The 15,303-nt window shown below is 37.8% G+C and overlaps 1 protein-coding gene across 4 annotated transcripts in view; it reads right to left on the reverse strand.

The window, feature by feature from the left end:
- Positions 1 to 15,303, reverse strand: part of COL14A1 (collagen type XIV alpha 1 chain) — a 117,251-nt gene that overhangs the window by 73,348 nt on the left and 28,600 nt on the right. For all 4 annotated transcript variants that reach the window (XM_057415230.1, XM_057415229.1, XM_057415231.1 and 1 more), the window contains exons 6-12: positions 9,792 to 9,947; positions 8,983 to 9,102; positions 7,496 to 7,660; positions 7,007 to 7,168; positions 5,712 to 5,863; positions 5,417 to 5,546; positions 1,079 to 1,224 (exon numbers count right to left, since the gene is read on the reverse strand). In XM_057415230.1, coding sequence (XP_057271213.1) covers positions 1,079 to 1,224; positions 5,417 to 5,546; positions 5,712 to 5,863; positions 7,007 to 7,168; positions 7,496 to 7,660; positions 8,983 to 9,102; positions 9,792 to 9,947 — 1,031 coding nt within the window. The remainder of the gene's footprint in view (positions 1 to 1,078; positions 1,225 to 5,416; positions 5,547 to 5,711; positions 5,864 to 7,006; positions 7,169 to 7,495; positions 7,661 to 8,982; positions 9,103 to 9,791; positions 9,948 to 15,303) is intronic.

A 15,303-nucleotide genomic window follows, 5' to 3' on the forward strand; every position in this document is an offset into this window, starting at 1 on the left:
CTTTAAAAGTGACTAGTCACATTAGCATGTTCTTTAGAACATGCAGCTACCAAGGCCTTTTTATTCGCAGATGTACCTTGTTTCATCTTCAGGCATAGGACTGAAATTTCATAGGAAGAACTGATTTCCATGCGCATTGAGGCTCAGATCTGTTGCTGTTGAAGGTATGTATAATTTTCCTCCTCCATCTCTTTACTGAGAGTCACATTACCATGGACTGACTTACTGTTTAAGAACAGTCTTTCCCTGGTGTAAGGCTCGCTCCTGAATCAGCCAGTTTTCAGTAAGGCCCCATTTCTAACAGAATTATGTGCTTACAGCCACTCATTTAGCAGAGAGCACAAGTCCATGCGAGCTCTCAGTAGCTTCCTATGCTCTCCACAAGTTTGCATGCTCCTGCATGCTTTTTAGTGTTCTTGCTTGAACAGAGATGTATGTATAATTACGCATACAGAAACTTGAGCATAAAAAATTTTCAGTCCTAGACCAGAAGTTCCATTGGAAATATGCTAGCAACTTTAGAAAAGTCTACTGGTTTTACTATTTTAGTGACAGAAGACTGGACTTTACCTTGTCCTATCTTCTTTTCACTCTAAAAATATCTTCTAAAAATCACTTATGATGGAACACATTTTTTCTAAATTTAAAAATAAAAGTTGAATGGAACTTAAAAATAAAACAATAAAGGTTGCACCTGCAAATTCTACTTATTTTTAAAGGTCCTGATGAGAACAAAGGCTGAACTTCATATTCTTCTCATAACACACTTAGAAAATATCTTAGTTTTATTTAATTTTTTCTTCTTTTGAGTGTTTAATTTATATGATGATACAGTTTCACCTCATGTATCATTTCAAATTAGTCTCTTTAGCTGAAATTGTTGCATTTTTTTGGCAGTGACATATAATCAGCTGGTACTTGCATTTTATTCATAGTCTGTAACACATACAGTACTAAATGCAGTCATGGAAAACACACTTACTGATCAAATTGGAGGTGAAATGCCATGTACTAGTTTATTCTTTAAAAGAATCGTTTTTTGAATAACTGCTATTCAAGTGAAATCACAATACATCACCTCCTTCTCATCCGCTGCCAATCCTTCTGTGAGGGGAGCATATAGGATCATGTAACCTGTGGCACCCGGTACTCCATTCCACTTCGCTCTCATGCTGCTCTGTGACACATCGTACAATTGCAGATCTGATGCCATTGGCAAAGCAACTACAGTGGAACAAGAGACAGACTTCAGTTGTCTCCCTTGAACATCCAGCTATTTTCAAACAGTTTGTTTTACCCCAGGGAACACAAGGGAATATAGCTTTCTCCAGGCGTGGAAGTGACATGACTGTGAAGAGCTGATTAGAGAAACAAGGAAACAAGGAAATAATGACCTAAGCCATTCTAATGCCAGAGCAGAGTTACCACTTCCAAAGCATTTCAGCTCCTTGTCCTAAATTGTTTTGAATATTTTAAGGGTGAGTATTTCTGGTCTTTAAGCACTAAATCACCCTGGTCAGATCTCATCCTTCTCTCTTCCTGATCTGCAGGAGGACAATGGCTCCCCATCAAAGAATGGGTATGGTTGCTATTAGGAACAAGGAACAGTTCCCAGAGGTGGCTGTTTCTGGCAATGGTTCCCAAGCCAGAGTGTGGGAGAGACAGCCATGAGGTAGGACACCCTGGAGGAAACCCTGAATGAGCACATTGTGCATGTCAAAACATTTCCACACAAACTGTTGTGTGTTTAAGGCCTGGATGTCCAAACTGGCTCCCACATCTTTGTCAGTGGAATTATGTAAATATGGGCAAGATCATCCATTGCAAATCATGGTGAATGCTAACCTGGTGTGTACAGTTGAGCAGGCTGAGTGAAATTCAAACATTATTAGGAGGTTTACTTGTGAATTTAAGGCACTGATACCAGAATCAGTATGAGTTTCTAAACATTTCTTTGCATTTCTGAAACTCTTCAGAATAGCATTTTGCACTTCTCTAACTGCCCTCACTTTCTTCCTCTCACAGAATAGCATCCCAAGGCCTTCTCCACTGCTGTGACATCATTGATGGATCCCACCAAAATATCCAGTCACTGGAGAAATACAAGGGAATTGGCTGCTCCTCCACAAAGCTCTGCTCTGCACGTTTCTGAAGAATCTGATCTGCAAACACAGATTCAGCAAGCGATTCTAATTACAGTAACTCCCAGAGCTTCTCTAATCTCCTAGTCTCCTTGTCCAAACAAAAACTCCAGCCTGTCCAGCTGACATCTCCAAGGAGCAGAATATCTATTGCATTATATACAACAAACTCTAACAGAGCTTTTAACTTCCTGTATACAAAACATGTCAGCCTCATCCTTCCTTATTAATTGAGGCTGTTCACTCAGTCTGTTGTTCATGTCTGTAAACATGAGCAAAACTTCAACCTAGGCCTCTTTTTAGGTTTCCACTTCCAGGTTACCCATCTATCTTCACTTCCAAGCCTTTCACTGCCTACCTCCACCCTATGTAGACCCTCACTGATGTGGTGACATATATGAATTCCCACAACTCCTCTAATTGTAGAGAGAAACTACCCATAAACATTTTCAAATGTACTTCAGTCTCCTCTTTCAGAGTTCCACTCAGACCTCTGATACCTACAGAAAGAAACAACAATTTGCGATACTCTGAAGGCACTTTCTACTACATTATCTCATTCCTATTCAAACTGCTCAGGATCACAGAGACACTATCTCACCTGTCCTTTTCCTTATTTTGATTCTAAAAATCTACAAGAAAAATATCCTCTTACTTATGATTCATATTTTAACTCCCATCAGGAGCTTCTAAATACTCTGGCAATATAAATAATCATTAATGAAGAGGTGACTGGAAATGAAACAACTGGTATTTTCCATTGAAATTTGTAGCTGAAGAGCTCAGAACCTCAAATATAAATGTCCAGTAGATAACGATGATTTGCGTCTTGGACAGTTACCAGAGCATGCTAATACTCTGGTAACATAGAGATAAATGAAGCCTACTAAAACCCAACTTGAATAAACTAAACCATGTAAAAGTATATTTCCAGCAGTTTAAAATGTGAACATATTTTATATTTACTTCAAGTTAGAATTACTATTAAATCGGAAACCTTTTTAACTATCTGTGTGCTCTGCATATCAAATGTGTCTATTTAGATTTCACATACCTGTAAGCTATTTTCAGTGTTGTATGTGAACAAATATGACAGGTGGCTATTTTAATCTGTATGTCACACAAAGGCAGGAACGTAAATACAGTTTTCCATAGTCCTCCATTAGGATAGCAAAAAATAGTTTCAAACTGCAGATATTTTAGCATGTGAAGTGATTAATACTTGCGTAAGTCAGACTATTACTTCCAAGACACTGTCAAAGGCAGCTGTATAAAATGCTTGATGCTGCATGACCTTGGGGTGTGATCTGATCAGATCTCAGAATGCCAGCAGGGCTGGGCTCCGTTAGAACTTGACTAGGTGACTTCAAAGAAACACCAGGTGCAATATAAAACAATTCTGTTGGCTTGGTATGTTACTGTTCTCTCTGTCTCAATAAATTAAACAGGTCCTAACACTGTGTTAAGGTGTATAACATGGCTGGAAATGACATTTGGGAAGACAGACTAAAACAGAAGTCTCAATTTTATATGATCCTATTTTATTTTCAGATTGGAAAGATTTGCAGTGACACAGAATAAAAGAACCACTGAGGATGAAAGTCACCTTTTGACATCTAGCTTAACTAACTTCCCTGGTCAGTCAGGGTCAGCTAGAACCATGTCCAGTTGGACTTTTAATATCTCCAGAGGCAGACTCCACAACCTCTCTGGACAATCTATTCCAGTGGTTGACCACAATGACAATAACATTGTCATAGAACCATAGAATGGTTTGTGTTGAAAGGGACCTTAAAGATCATCCAGCCTCTCCCTGTCATGGGCAGGCACACCTCCCACTACATCAGATTGCATCAAGCCCTGTCCAACCTGGCCTTGAACAACCTCTCTGGGCAACCTGTGCCAGTGTCTCACCACCCTCATCAGTGCTGAGCAGGGGGCAAGAATCACCTCTTTCAACTTGTTGCAATCCTTTCCTAATGCAATCCAAGAGGCTCTTGGCCTTCTTTGTGACAAGGGTGCATTGCTGGTTCACAGCTTGCTGTGTACCAAGATCCCCAGGTCCTCTTCTGCAGAGCTGCCATCCAGGTGGTCACCCCCCAATGTACACTAAAACATGGAGTTATTCCTCCTCAGGGAGAAGAATGCAGTTATCCTTGCCAGCCTTCTGTCACCTTTGCTTGATTTCCTGCTTGTCAGTGTGGACCTTTCTTGAACTTGTAGGACATGATCTTTGGGTATCGACCTGCTCTGGATCCCTCCTTTCACCAGGGACATATCCCTTGGAATTCTTCCAAGCACATCTCTGAAGAAACTGAAATCCTGAAATCCAGAGCTGTGGTCCTGCGTTTTGCACTCCTCTGTTCTATCAGAACCCTGGATTCCACCATCTCATGGTCACTGCCGCCAAGGCTGGCTGTGACTTTAACCTCCTCCTCCCAGCAAGCTCTCTCTTGGTCTTAAGTATTGGCTACAGCAGAGCACTTTCTCTTGCTCTCTTCTTGATCACTTGCATCAGGAAGTTGTCAAAGCATTGTAGAAATTTTCTAGATCGCTTGAGCCCTACTGTGTTGTTCTTCCAGAAGGTATCAGCTATTGATAGATCAAATATTGACTTCCTGGCTCCTAGTTTGAACTAAAAAGTCAGTCTTTACTTCCATTCCTAATATCTGCCACACATACTAAAAAAATGTAACTGTATATTGTATACAAATACACAAAATTGCTACGATCAACAGCAGTACATTATGTCAGGTACTAGCATAGTTTTCATTATAGAACTCAAAACTGTAAATGAATTCATTCTAACACTATCCCAAGGCACCATTTTACAGACAGAAAATAACTGAATCATTGAGAAAGGAACTTACAAAAGTTACCTTGAAATCTCTGGCACTGATGGGAATCACGTAGGTATTTCCGGTCCCACCTAATCCTCCACTCACAAAATCATCTTCAGCCACAAACCTAATTTATGAAGCTTGGCTCCACACCCAAAGCGTAAGACTGCTCTAATTTAGGGTTCAATACACTGACTTCAAAGTTCAGCCCAGAGGTAAAATTTTCCTCAGTGTTTAAATATCCACAGAGCATTTGGACTTAGGAACTTAGCCCAGAATTAATTCAAACAGACATTAATTTAAGGCAAATGCATTAAAAGAAGCTAAATTGAAAAAGACTTCCTTCTGTGTTTCTTTTTCAGAAAGACTAATGCTTACACAGTGTGATTAAATGCAGACAGTCAAATTCATAACAGACATGATAAGGATACTTACGTGTAGTTTCAGTTCCACGGAGGCCCTCACTAGCAGCATTTGGGTATATAGCAAACACAGCTATCTGGTATTCAGTTAAAGACATGAGGTTTTTCAGAACTGCTGTTGATAAGCTTCCATCTACCACAACCTGTTTAGAAAGAAATCAACTGAATACACATATCTGCTTTCTGTAGTGGGCTTCAGAGCCCACATAGGGAATTTCAGGGTAGATTTAAATATGACCATGGATTTTCTATCTGGTTAGTTCCTGCTGTTGTATTAAAAAACTCTGTGAAGCTTTTCCTCCTATTACCTCTTCCGGTTGTCCTCCTCGAGTGGGATAGTACACAACCCTGTACTTTTCCACTTTGCCTGGTGCATGGGTCCAGCTAACCCGGAATCCTCTAGCTGATACCTCAGATGTAACCAAATCCGAAGGAGCCCCAGGTGAAGCAACAATTGTTCCTAGGTTAGAGACAACACACATTTTTTATTCCCCTCTGTAAAATAATTATTGGTTCATTGTATTTGCTGAAACTTCAAAGATTGCTCCTCATCAAAACTTCAAATAATTGGCTACTGCACATTTCTTTCAGTCATTTTCAATGGAAACAAAGACTAATAATGAGTACTGCACATGGAGTTTGCACTGGGACTAATCCTCCCTAGTCTTTCATAAACCTTTACATGAAAGAGACAAAAATATAAAACTAAGCCTTCCTCTCCTTCCTCCCATTGCTCTTTCAAGCTCTTTCTTTCTGCTTTGTTTTGTTTTCTTTTCTTCAGGTTGTTTTCCTTCCAGTCATGAAAAACATCCAAGGACATTCACGCCTGTGATATCCTGTGCTCTTCTGCAGGTTGTAAACAGATACACTGCCTGTCAGCAGATTGAAGAGATGTAGTGAATGGTCATCACTGGCAATCATCCATTTCCACAAAGATGTCTCATTTCTCTGTGTTTTTTCCATCCTTTCCCTCTCAATTTCCCAACTGACTGCTTGCTCCCCCTTCACAAGACACATCTAATTTTCTTCCAATTTCCAGGTGAATAAAAGGGGAAGAAGATGGAACGAAGCCTTACTAATGCATACTCTCTCATTGCACAGGTAGAAATACTCCAAAATATACTTTTGTGTATTAAATAGGAAAGAGAAAAGTTCCATCATGAGGAAGGGACAAAGTAATCTTAATAGTAAAAAATATTGAAAACTTAGGAGACAATAAAACCAGTAAGTTAGCAGATGGAAAGCACAGCACAAATGTAACAATTCCATGTGCATCTGTTAAAGTAATTCATCCCCAAACTGGTGTATTAGAAAAAGAATCCTTACCCACTACTTGGAAATAGTTACAGCAAAATTAATGTCTATTTTTGTATTTTTGGTACTACCAAATATCATATTTGCCATGATCAAAGACAGACAGAAAAAGATCAAAAGATATCAAAGCAAGATTAAAACATACCAAGGAAGATAACTTCCCTAACAATGTACTTTCTTGTGAGCAAATGAATATAGAGCATGAATCAAGTGCCAGACAGCAACCCAGAAGTGGGATTTGTAGCTCTAAGCTTGTATCAAGTTACTTTACATCTTTTTTCTTACTCACCTTTGATTTCCTTTTCCTGTTCCTCTACTCGTGAGCACACTGTTCTGGTAAGACCTTCAACAATGGTATGCATGAAATTAAAGTCTGCAACGTTGTAGACATGTGTGCTGTCAGGTTCAGAGGCAATCTCTTTGAGTTCATTTATATCTGCATTCTTCACACCTTTCATGGGAAAGAAAAAGAAAATATTTGCAATTAAAAAGAAAAAATCGCGTATGTAGAGGGATTGATAAAGTACATTTTACTCTGTTAAAATGCTACTTCAAAATGTTAATTTTTGCCAGTGTAACTGGCATTTTATCAGCTGATAATGTAGCATCCATGTATATCTAAACTTCAGTTACAGCATGATGTATCGCAAAATGCATAAAGATTTACGTTAATGATGATACTGGATACAGACAGAAAAAAACTCAATATATAGGGCAACAAATACAAATACATCAGGGTTTAACGGGACACAACATGTGGACGTGGCAGAATACACACCGATAGCAAACAGCTCAATGCCAGCATCTCGTAGGTTTTTAGCAGGAGGGATAACATCATCTTGGGACTTCCCATCAGTGATCAGTATACCGATTTTAGACACCCCAGGTCTTGCTCCAGCTTCAGGCTTAAAGCTGTTTTCCAAAATGTAAGTTAAGGCAAGACCTAAAACAAGAAACATTTTAAAAGACTTTAAGAGGGAAAAATGGCCATTACTTTTGGCTAGTACCACAGTGTTTGCCTTTTCACTCAATTTAAAAATCATGTGAAACCTTCTAATGAAGAACAAGTACAAAATAAGTGTTTATTTATTGAAAGTTTAATTCCCAACAATCAACCTAAACTACAGAGAAGGCAACATTCATGTCTAGCTGCCTTTTGATCAATCAATGCAATTTAAACTGGCTATGGAAACCTAAGTTGATCTTCCTGTGAACGCACCATCTTTTCTATCTTACTCTATGAAACTAGACAGGGAAGTGTCCTCTCCTTTTACTTACATTGCTTACATGAAAGCACATGCTCTGGATAGCTTAGTAAATCCCCATACTACATACAAGCTTACTTTAATTTGTTTCTTGGCTTGTTTGTTCTTTCCAATTTACAATAATTCAAAGTTTATGGAGAATCTGATTTTAATAACTGCTAATTATTCAAAGGGAAGGAAGAAGAACATCTCCTCTGGACAAATTTACACACCACAATGAGATCCTATCTGAAAACTCTCTCAAGCCTCCCACAACAATGGTTCTTCACTCACCTTCTTCTAACATCCATATAAAATAATCATGATAATTTACTACTTGCTACTTTACAGTAATCTCATTCCCAGAATCATACTAGAGTCCTTGTGCCCTTAACTGCAATTATTCCTTCTACTACCCTTGCCTCCCCGACAAAAGAACTTACTTAAAGCTGTGTCTGGGTCTTTGGATATATCAGTCTCCTGGAAAGACAGCCAGTATTACTAGCTGCTACTTTGAAGACGCTGGAATTGTATTCAGAGACTGTATTTTTCACAGGTTGACAGGCATCCCCCATTTATCCATCACTAAGAGTCTTCTGGGGCTTCAGTGCTCTAAATACTAAAAGGTCAATGGAAATCTAAAAGCCTCAGGTGGTCATTTGAAAGGTTACTACTGCCAGTTGTCAGGTATTAAAACAACATTCTTTCCTGCTCCAGAATAAAGCTTTGTGCAAGAGCATTATGAATGGATTTTGCATTTTCTTCCTAGCAGTAAGAGTCTGCTCCCAACAGAGAGTTCATGTACACTTTGTTTTATGAGACTCTATCCAGACCAGAAAGATTCCCAGTGAAGCCAATGAGACAAGCACTTCAGAGCAGACTTCACTGACATTGGATAAAGTCATTAGCAAGCTGCAGAAACTCATCCTTTTTGCCCTTCATAATAAGCACTAACACTTCTTAGTCCATGCAGTAGAATATGTTTTTTAGTAAAAAGCAAAAGCTAAACTATATACAGTACCTGTTAATGTATTCCCTCCCTTATATGGTAGATTACGGACTGCATCCAAAACAGCATCTTTTGTGCCATAGGCGTTCAAATGCCATTCAATGCGGGGGTCACCACTGTACTGAGCAAGACCTAAAGAATCAGAAATTAAGGTAATCCATCAGAAAATGAAGCTTTTTATTTTTTCAAGTATCTACACTTTATGTACTTGGTTACCAACAGCTCACTGTAGTATGTTTACCATAAATAGTTTTGCTACCATACCAGAAATACTGCATTGCTGGATGCAAAAAAAACCCCACAGTATAAAGTTGTGTTTAATGACAACTTCTAAATTTACTTTCTTTCAAGTGCTAAGGACAGCAAGAGAGGAGCATGAAACTCTTTCAGAATTTAGTAAGATTCCAACAAATTGTTCTTGAAAAAGAACAATTTTATTTAATATGCTTTTGAACAGACTAAAATATAAGTAGCAGAACAGAAATATAATGTTTCAGCCAGTTTCAACCATCTACTGGCACATTCTTCCTCTGAAAATCAAACTGCAAGGTTTTGATTTAATGCTGACCAGTCAGTGAGACTGTTTCTATTGCTTTTTCTTTTCTGCTGATGTTACATTAGATCTTACTTAAGCTGAGTATCACAGTGAACTGAGGAATTAATACTACAAACATTCCAGCAGTATTACTCCTGAGAGAAGTGCTAGTTCCACATGAGGATGAATCTTGCACAAATAAGTAGCGCTAAGCTGTTAGCTATCCTGAAATCATGAAATTTTTACATTGCTACAGAAATATTAAGAAAAAAATATGGCACCTTACCTACTCTTGTTTTCTCAGATCCTACATTGAAAGCAGAAACCAGATTTTCCAGGAATAGTCGAACAAGCCTGAAATTGAATCTGCCAATACTCCAAGAACCATCTACCAGTATCACGATATCTGCAATTGCTGGAGTTTTACAGGTAAACAGGCTTCCTGTAAATCATTCAAATAAAACCAGAAATGTTAATTCAACAATAGAATTGTAACTCAATAAATGTATTTCCACTAAGCTTACTCCACTTCCACTCTTTCCACTAAGCTTAATACTTAAACTTTCTTTCCATCAGCAAAGTGAGAAATAAGCAAAATCACTAAATGTATTTGTTCTAAATTCAGTGATAGAACATTTTGGCCATCATCTACTTAATTTCTTCCATTAAGCTACTCAAAATTAGGGGGTTGCTTCTAAAAATATAATACACCAGAAAAGAAAAAAACAATTGTCATATTACACAATCAAACAAGCAGCTCATTTTCATTCTCAAGAATATACATACACAGTATACAGTTCATGACATTTAATCTTGGGTGTTGACAATGCAGAGAGAGCTACCTAGAAATGCAGACACCCAAAACAATTATCAAGACCCCTTTTATAATCAACATATGAAAGCAGGTGTTTCAAAACATCTCATTAACTCTGTAGAAAAGCTTCTTTAGCTGCCATTCTAGACTTCTAAAGTTAAAAGTGAATCTCACCCTGGGAGTCTGGAGTAAAACTGAAGATCATATACATCTGAATAAGCTGTATTAAACCTTAGGAAGCAGTCAACACAGCAAAGGTAAAAAGCAAAGACCTCGGATTCAAGTTCACAACCTCTATGAGAATTAGCACCACATGAGGATTTAGTCTTACACATATATGGAAAAGTACACAAAATACAAAAGTGAAAAAAAAGGAACAGAATAAGAATTAACAGAGATGCATATTGATAGTCTCTAAGGTTTAGCTAACCAACAGGGAAATCAGAGGATATGGGAGTCAAGATTAGATACAAACTGCAAGATAAGACAACGAGAAAGTTTTTTAGGGATACAGATTCCTAAGAAATTGAGAAGTGTTCAGTTTGAGAAAATGACAGGAAGACAAAGGAAGACCTTTCGATAACCTTAGATGGAATTGCCATATCCCGTAGAAGCAGCTGCATGACTGTAAAGGTAAGGTTGCTGAAACAGTGGATTCATATTGTAGGGTGGGAAAAAAATGAGTGATGTTACATGGGTATACTAAACAAAAATTTATATTCGAAGTATAAAAATAACAGATACTCCACCAGTCTGACTATAGAATAAAGATGGAATTAGGGAAGTCAAAGCAAAGCATGTTAGTAGAAAAGGTACCATGCATCACAAACCATTTAGAATTAAAAATAACATCCCTCAATACAGTAAAAAACCTGCAGATTAGTGAAGTAAGCTGAACCCAATTTTTATCATCATTCTTTCCAGGATCCACTGCATAAATTCGTTAACAAAGGATACCACCATCCAAAGAGACTAACAAGAATCACAAAGTACACTGTTAGAAACAAACTGATCTTGAGCAGAGATGCTCAGCAAATAAAGGAAGTAATTCAATCAGAAATAACCAAAAGGTGCTGACGTTAGATCACAAGCGGCTCTCCTGTTATAGAGAAGGAATAAACCACATGGGTAGCAACTTAAAACTTTAACACAATATATTAATGACCACCTTTTCACTAAAGACAAAATTATAGTCTCACAAGCAAAAACAATTTGATGTGCAGAAGGAATTCAAATGATTGGTAATAATTATGGGTTACATTCGTAGTATAGCATAAATCCACTAAGCAAGAAACCCAATCCATGAAGTTACAGTTAATCTCTTAAACGTGTAGTATAACTGTTTTTAGAAGAGCAGGGAACATTTCCTACGTGCGGCTAGCAGTGTGGAATAAGTTCTAAACACATGACAAAAATTCCACTTACAAAGATGCCAAACCAAATATTTTATTTTAGTTTTTACAGTACAAGACAATGCTATTTGAATTGGCAATACATTTTAATGTATAAACACTGGGGAACATTTAGAAAGCATTAGAAAAATTATCTTAAATTGGAAGATGAATCCAAAAGAGGTCCACATCTTTATATCACTGAAGTCAACAGGAAAACTTCCCTTGATTTCAGCAAGACTGGAATCTGGTTTGTGATTAAATAGGAACTTACTGGTCATGGTAAAATTAATGTTTTAAACATCTTTGCCAAATAAACTTCCTGTTGGTCATATCGCATTACTTGCACTATTTGTTTTCCATTGTGCCATCCTCACACTGGTCATGATCAGCTTCTTAAGCTTCAAAAGAACTACTGGCAAAGTAAAACACTACTCAACACCACTAACAATGATAGAACTGGACCCCTGACTCCCATCCAAGCAGCTGTAATATATAGCACAGATGTACCTTCTCAGTATGATCCCAGCTGTTAATCATATAGCCCAATGAGGATAACAGGATTTGTGCGGCTGCATTTTCCTTCTCTACTTCTAAAATTTTATACTACTATGAAAGCCAGTTAACACCTTAAATCTTACTCATTTCATATCAGAAAGTTTTACCCATAAGGCTTCTTTAATCCTGTAGTGATGGCTTTGTGAATAAAACTTTTAATTGCTTTTAGTTAAATCCATTTGGTGAAGCAAAACCCAAAGAATAAAGAAAACAATAACAGCATTCCTTTCAATATTTTATTTCCACATCATCAGGTCAGTGCAAATATTATCATTCAATTATTTGTTTCTTTAAAAAGCATGTGTGATTTGATCCAAGATTGTACTGCAATCTCACAGAATGGGAAAATCTGATTCATTCTTCGTAGATAGGAGATACTTGTTGAGTCTTTTCTGCATAAAACATTTAGGGTTTGTTACTTCTGTACACCCACTATTTGCTTATGTTTTCTCCTTGTTGTACTTAATAGAATTGTAGAAAGTTCCCTAAAATGGAATAAACAACAGTGAGATATTAAACAGAATAACATGCTGCATAGAAATCTTTAATACCTGATAGGAACACAAACACCACATCACCCTAAGGTTAGTCTATAAGACACAGTGTGTAGCAAATAATTCACGTACCCCACTGAGATTAGCCAGTTTCCATTACCAGTTCTAGCAAATGTCTTTTTCAGTAATCTTTCCACACAACCATACATGGTCATGAACTCATGTAAGGTTTGAAGTTCATTTTAAATGTTACAACTATCTAACGTAACTTCAGTAGGCAATTTTCTGAAAACATTTCTCAAAGGATTATGCTAGTATATAATTCCATATAAAGAAAGGTTCCAACACTCAGTGTTTTAGCCCACTAGACGTTTCAAATACTGTGTTCAGGTTTTGCATATTCCCCTTGTACTCAGTCATCAAGAAAACAGTAGTGATACACTTTCCTCTGATTTATACAGTACTCACAAGTTTTGAGAGCATGGCTATAGGGAGGAGACCAGTTATCTAATTTTGTATAATGTTCCCTAACGTTATAGAGATAGCATTATTCTACTTCAAGTGCTGCATTCCACCACAAATAATAACAGAGCCTGCAATGTTAGGTTAGAGAAAATGATAGAATTGCAAAAATCCTAAAGCCAGAAAAAGACATATATTTTACACCAGCAATTGTCTTCAGTGCATCCATCTACAATGGGAGGAGGAATTTGATGGGGAGAAAGCAAAAAATTAATGGACTTTCTATAACAAATCTACAACCTTCCTGGCATTATTTGGCAGAAGGAACTTGTCACTCTGCCAGAAAGCTAAATGTGGAGGAAGTGGCTTCATCTGCTCATTTTTGCATGTCAAAATTTCACCTTCAAAGACATCAGCATACAACTAAAGGCTACCATCAATGTACTAGGACAAGAAGTTTGCAAAAAAATTGCTTCATCATTGCCAACAGTCATATCATCATCAAGACTTTTGGTTTCAAAGAATAACAAGCACTGAAAGAACTTTGCATCTGCCAAATGAAGTTTCCTGCCTTTGATCCCTCAAGCCCTCAGACATTAAAGGTGATGCATTTGCTTGCAATTTTAATATGCAAGTGCTATCACACTATCAAGACCCATGTCAGAGTTGTGAAGACAATGATGACAATACTGGGGAAAAAAATCCAGCTAGAACTTTCTGGGATAGAGGGAGAGTTAATGAGGCCTTCAAAATGTGGTCCTTCAGGCATCCCATTGAAGGGAATGGACTGCAGAGGGGAGACTGGGTGAAGCTCTGGCAGTACAGGGAATACAAAGAACAAAGCAAGGTCTGCAAGCTTCTGTACACACTGACCGCCTCCCTATGGCTGAATTTTCAACCTGTTGCTGTTCTTTCACATGTGCATTCAGTGACCAAGTGAGTAGTATTAAAAATCAGAAGTTTGACAAAAAAAAACAAACCTGAAAGCCTTTCCTAGAAACAAATGCAAAACTATGATTTTTAGACTAGAGTAGTGGTTCTTTGACTCTTGGATCTATCAGAAGCTCTTTGAAAGGCAAAAGGAGAAGCAGTAAATACAGGCACTACCATTCGGGAGTTCTTAGTGCCTTAGAAGAACCAGTTCAATTTGCATGCAGTTCTGATACATTTTGCAGAAATACATACGATATTTTGCCTCCCCTCAGTATGAAACTCTGTTCTCATTTTCAAGAGCCAAAACACACACTTCTGCTAAAAGTAAAGACTATAATTCTTTCTGAGTCTGCAATGTGTCATTTCCTTTCTTACTCCTTGTCACAGTGGAAAAGTCAAATAATATATGGGGAAGGAGAGGAACAAAGTTCAAGTAGAGGTCAGTAATAATACAGTATGAATAGAAAACTTGCTCATGGGGTAGCAAAGTACAAAAGTCAAGAAGCTTGATGACAGAAGTGTGTGAAAAATACCTTGTGAATAAAGCATGAATGACAGAGAAAAGTCAGTCCTCCACAGTGATTGACAGCACCACAGCTGAGCAGAAGCACCACTGGGGACAAGGGCAATATAAATCTACATCAGCAAAATGTCACTTGTAAAAAGGAGTTAAAAAAAAAACAGGGACGTGAGACAGCGTTCAGCTCCAAAATGCAGCAACTCGCTAGTGCATGCTTCTGACATTGATATTATTGCACTGTGCTGGTGATATCACCATTGCACTTAGACCTCAGTTTAACACATCCCATATGTCAGGCTACGGACCAGGCAAATGCATACAACATAACTGCTTTTCTTTGAACTATATCCAACCAAGCCTGAGTTTGAAGGACTCAAATGCTGGAACATCATTAGGTTGAAAGAGCAGCCCAATGAGGTTAGAAGTGTGTCCCCACTCCCTAGGAAAAAAAAACAACAAATAAAATAAAGCAGCCAGCCCTTTCCCAGGCACTTTGCTCTGCTCCAGGAAACCAACATAGCCCAGCTGACAGGCCTACAAATTTGTTATTTGGAGGAGTTGGAATATTAAGATTTACTGAATCTGTTGTGCCTAATAATGTCACATTTGACCGTGAGTGTTTTCCA

The sequence above is a fragment of the Pezoporus wallicus genome, unplaced genomic scaffold (assembly GCF_028554395.1).
Source record: "Pezoporus wallicus isolate ANWC-B61680 ecotype Strahan unplaced genomic scaffold, APGP_CSIRO_Pwel_v1 contig_3812, whole genome shotgun sequence".
Classification (NCBI taxonomy): domain Eukaryota; kingdom Metazoa; phylum Chordata; class Aves; order Psittaciformes; family Psittacidae; genus Pezoporus; species Pezoporus wallicus.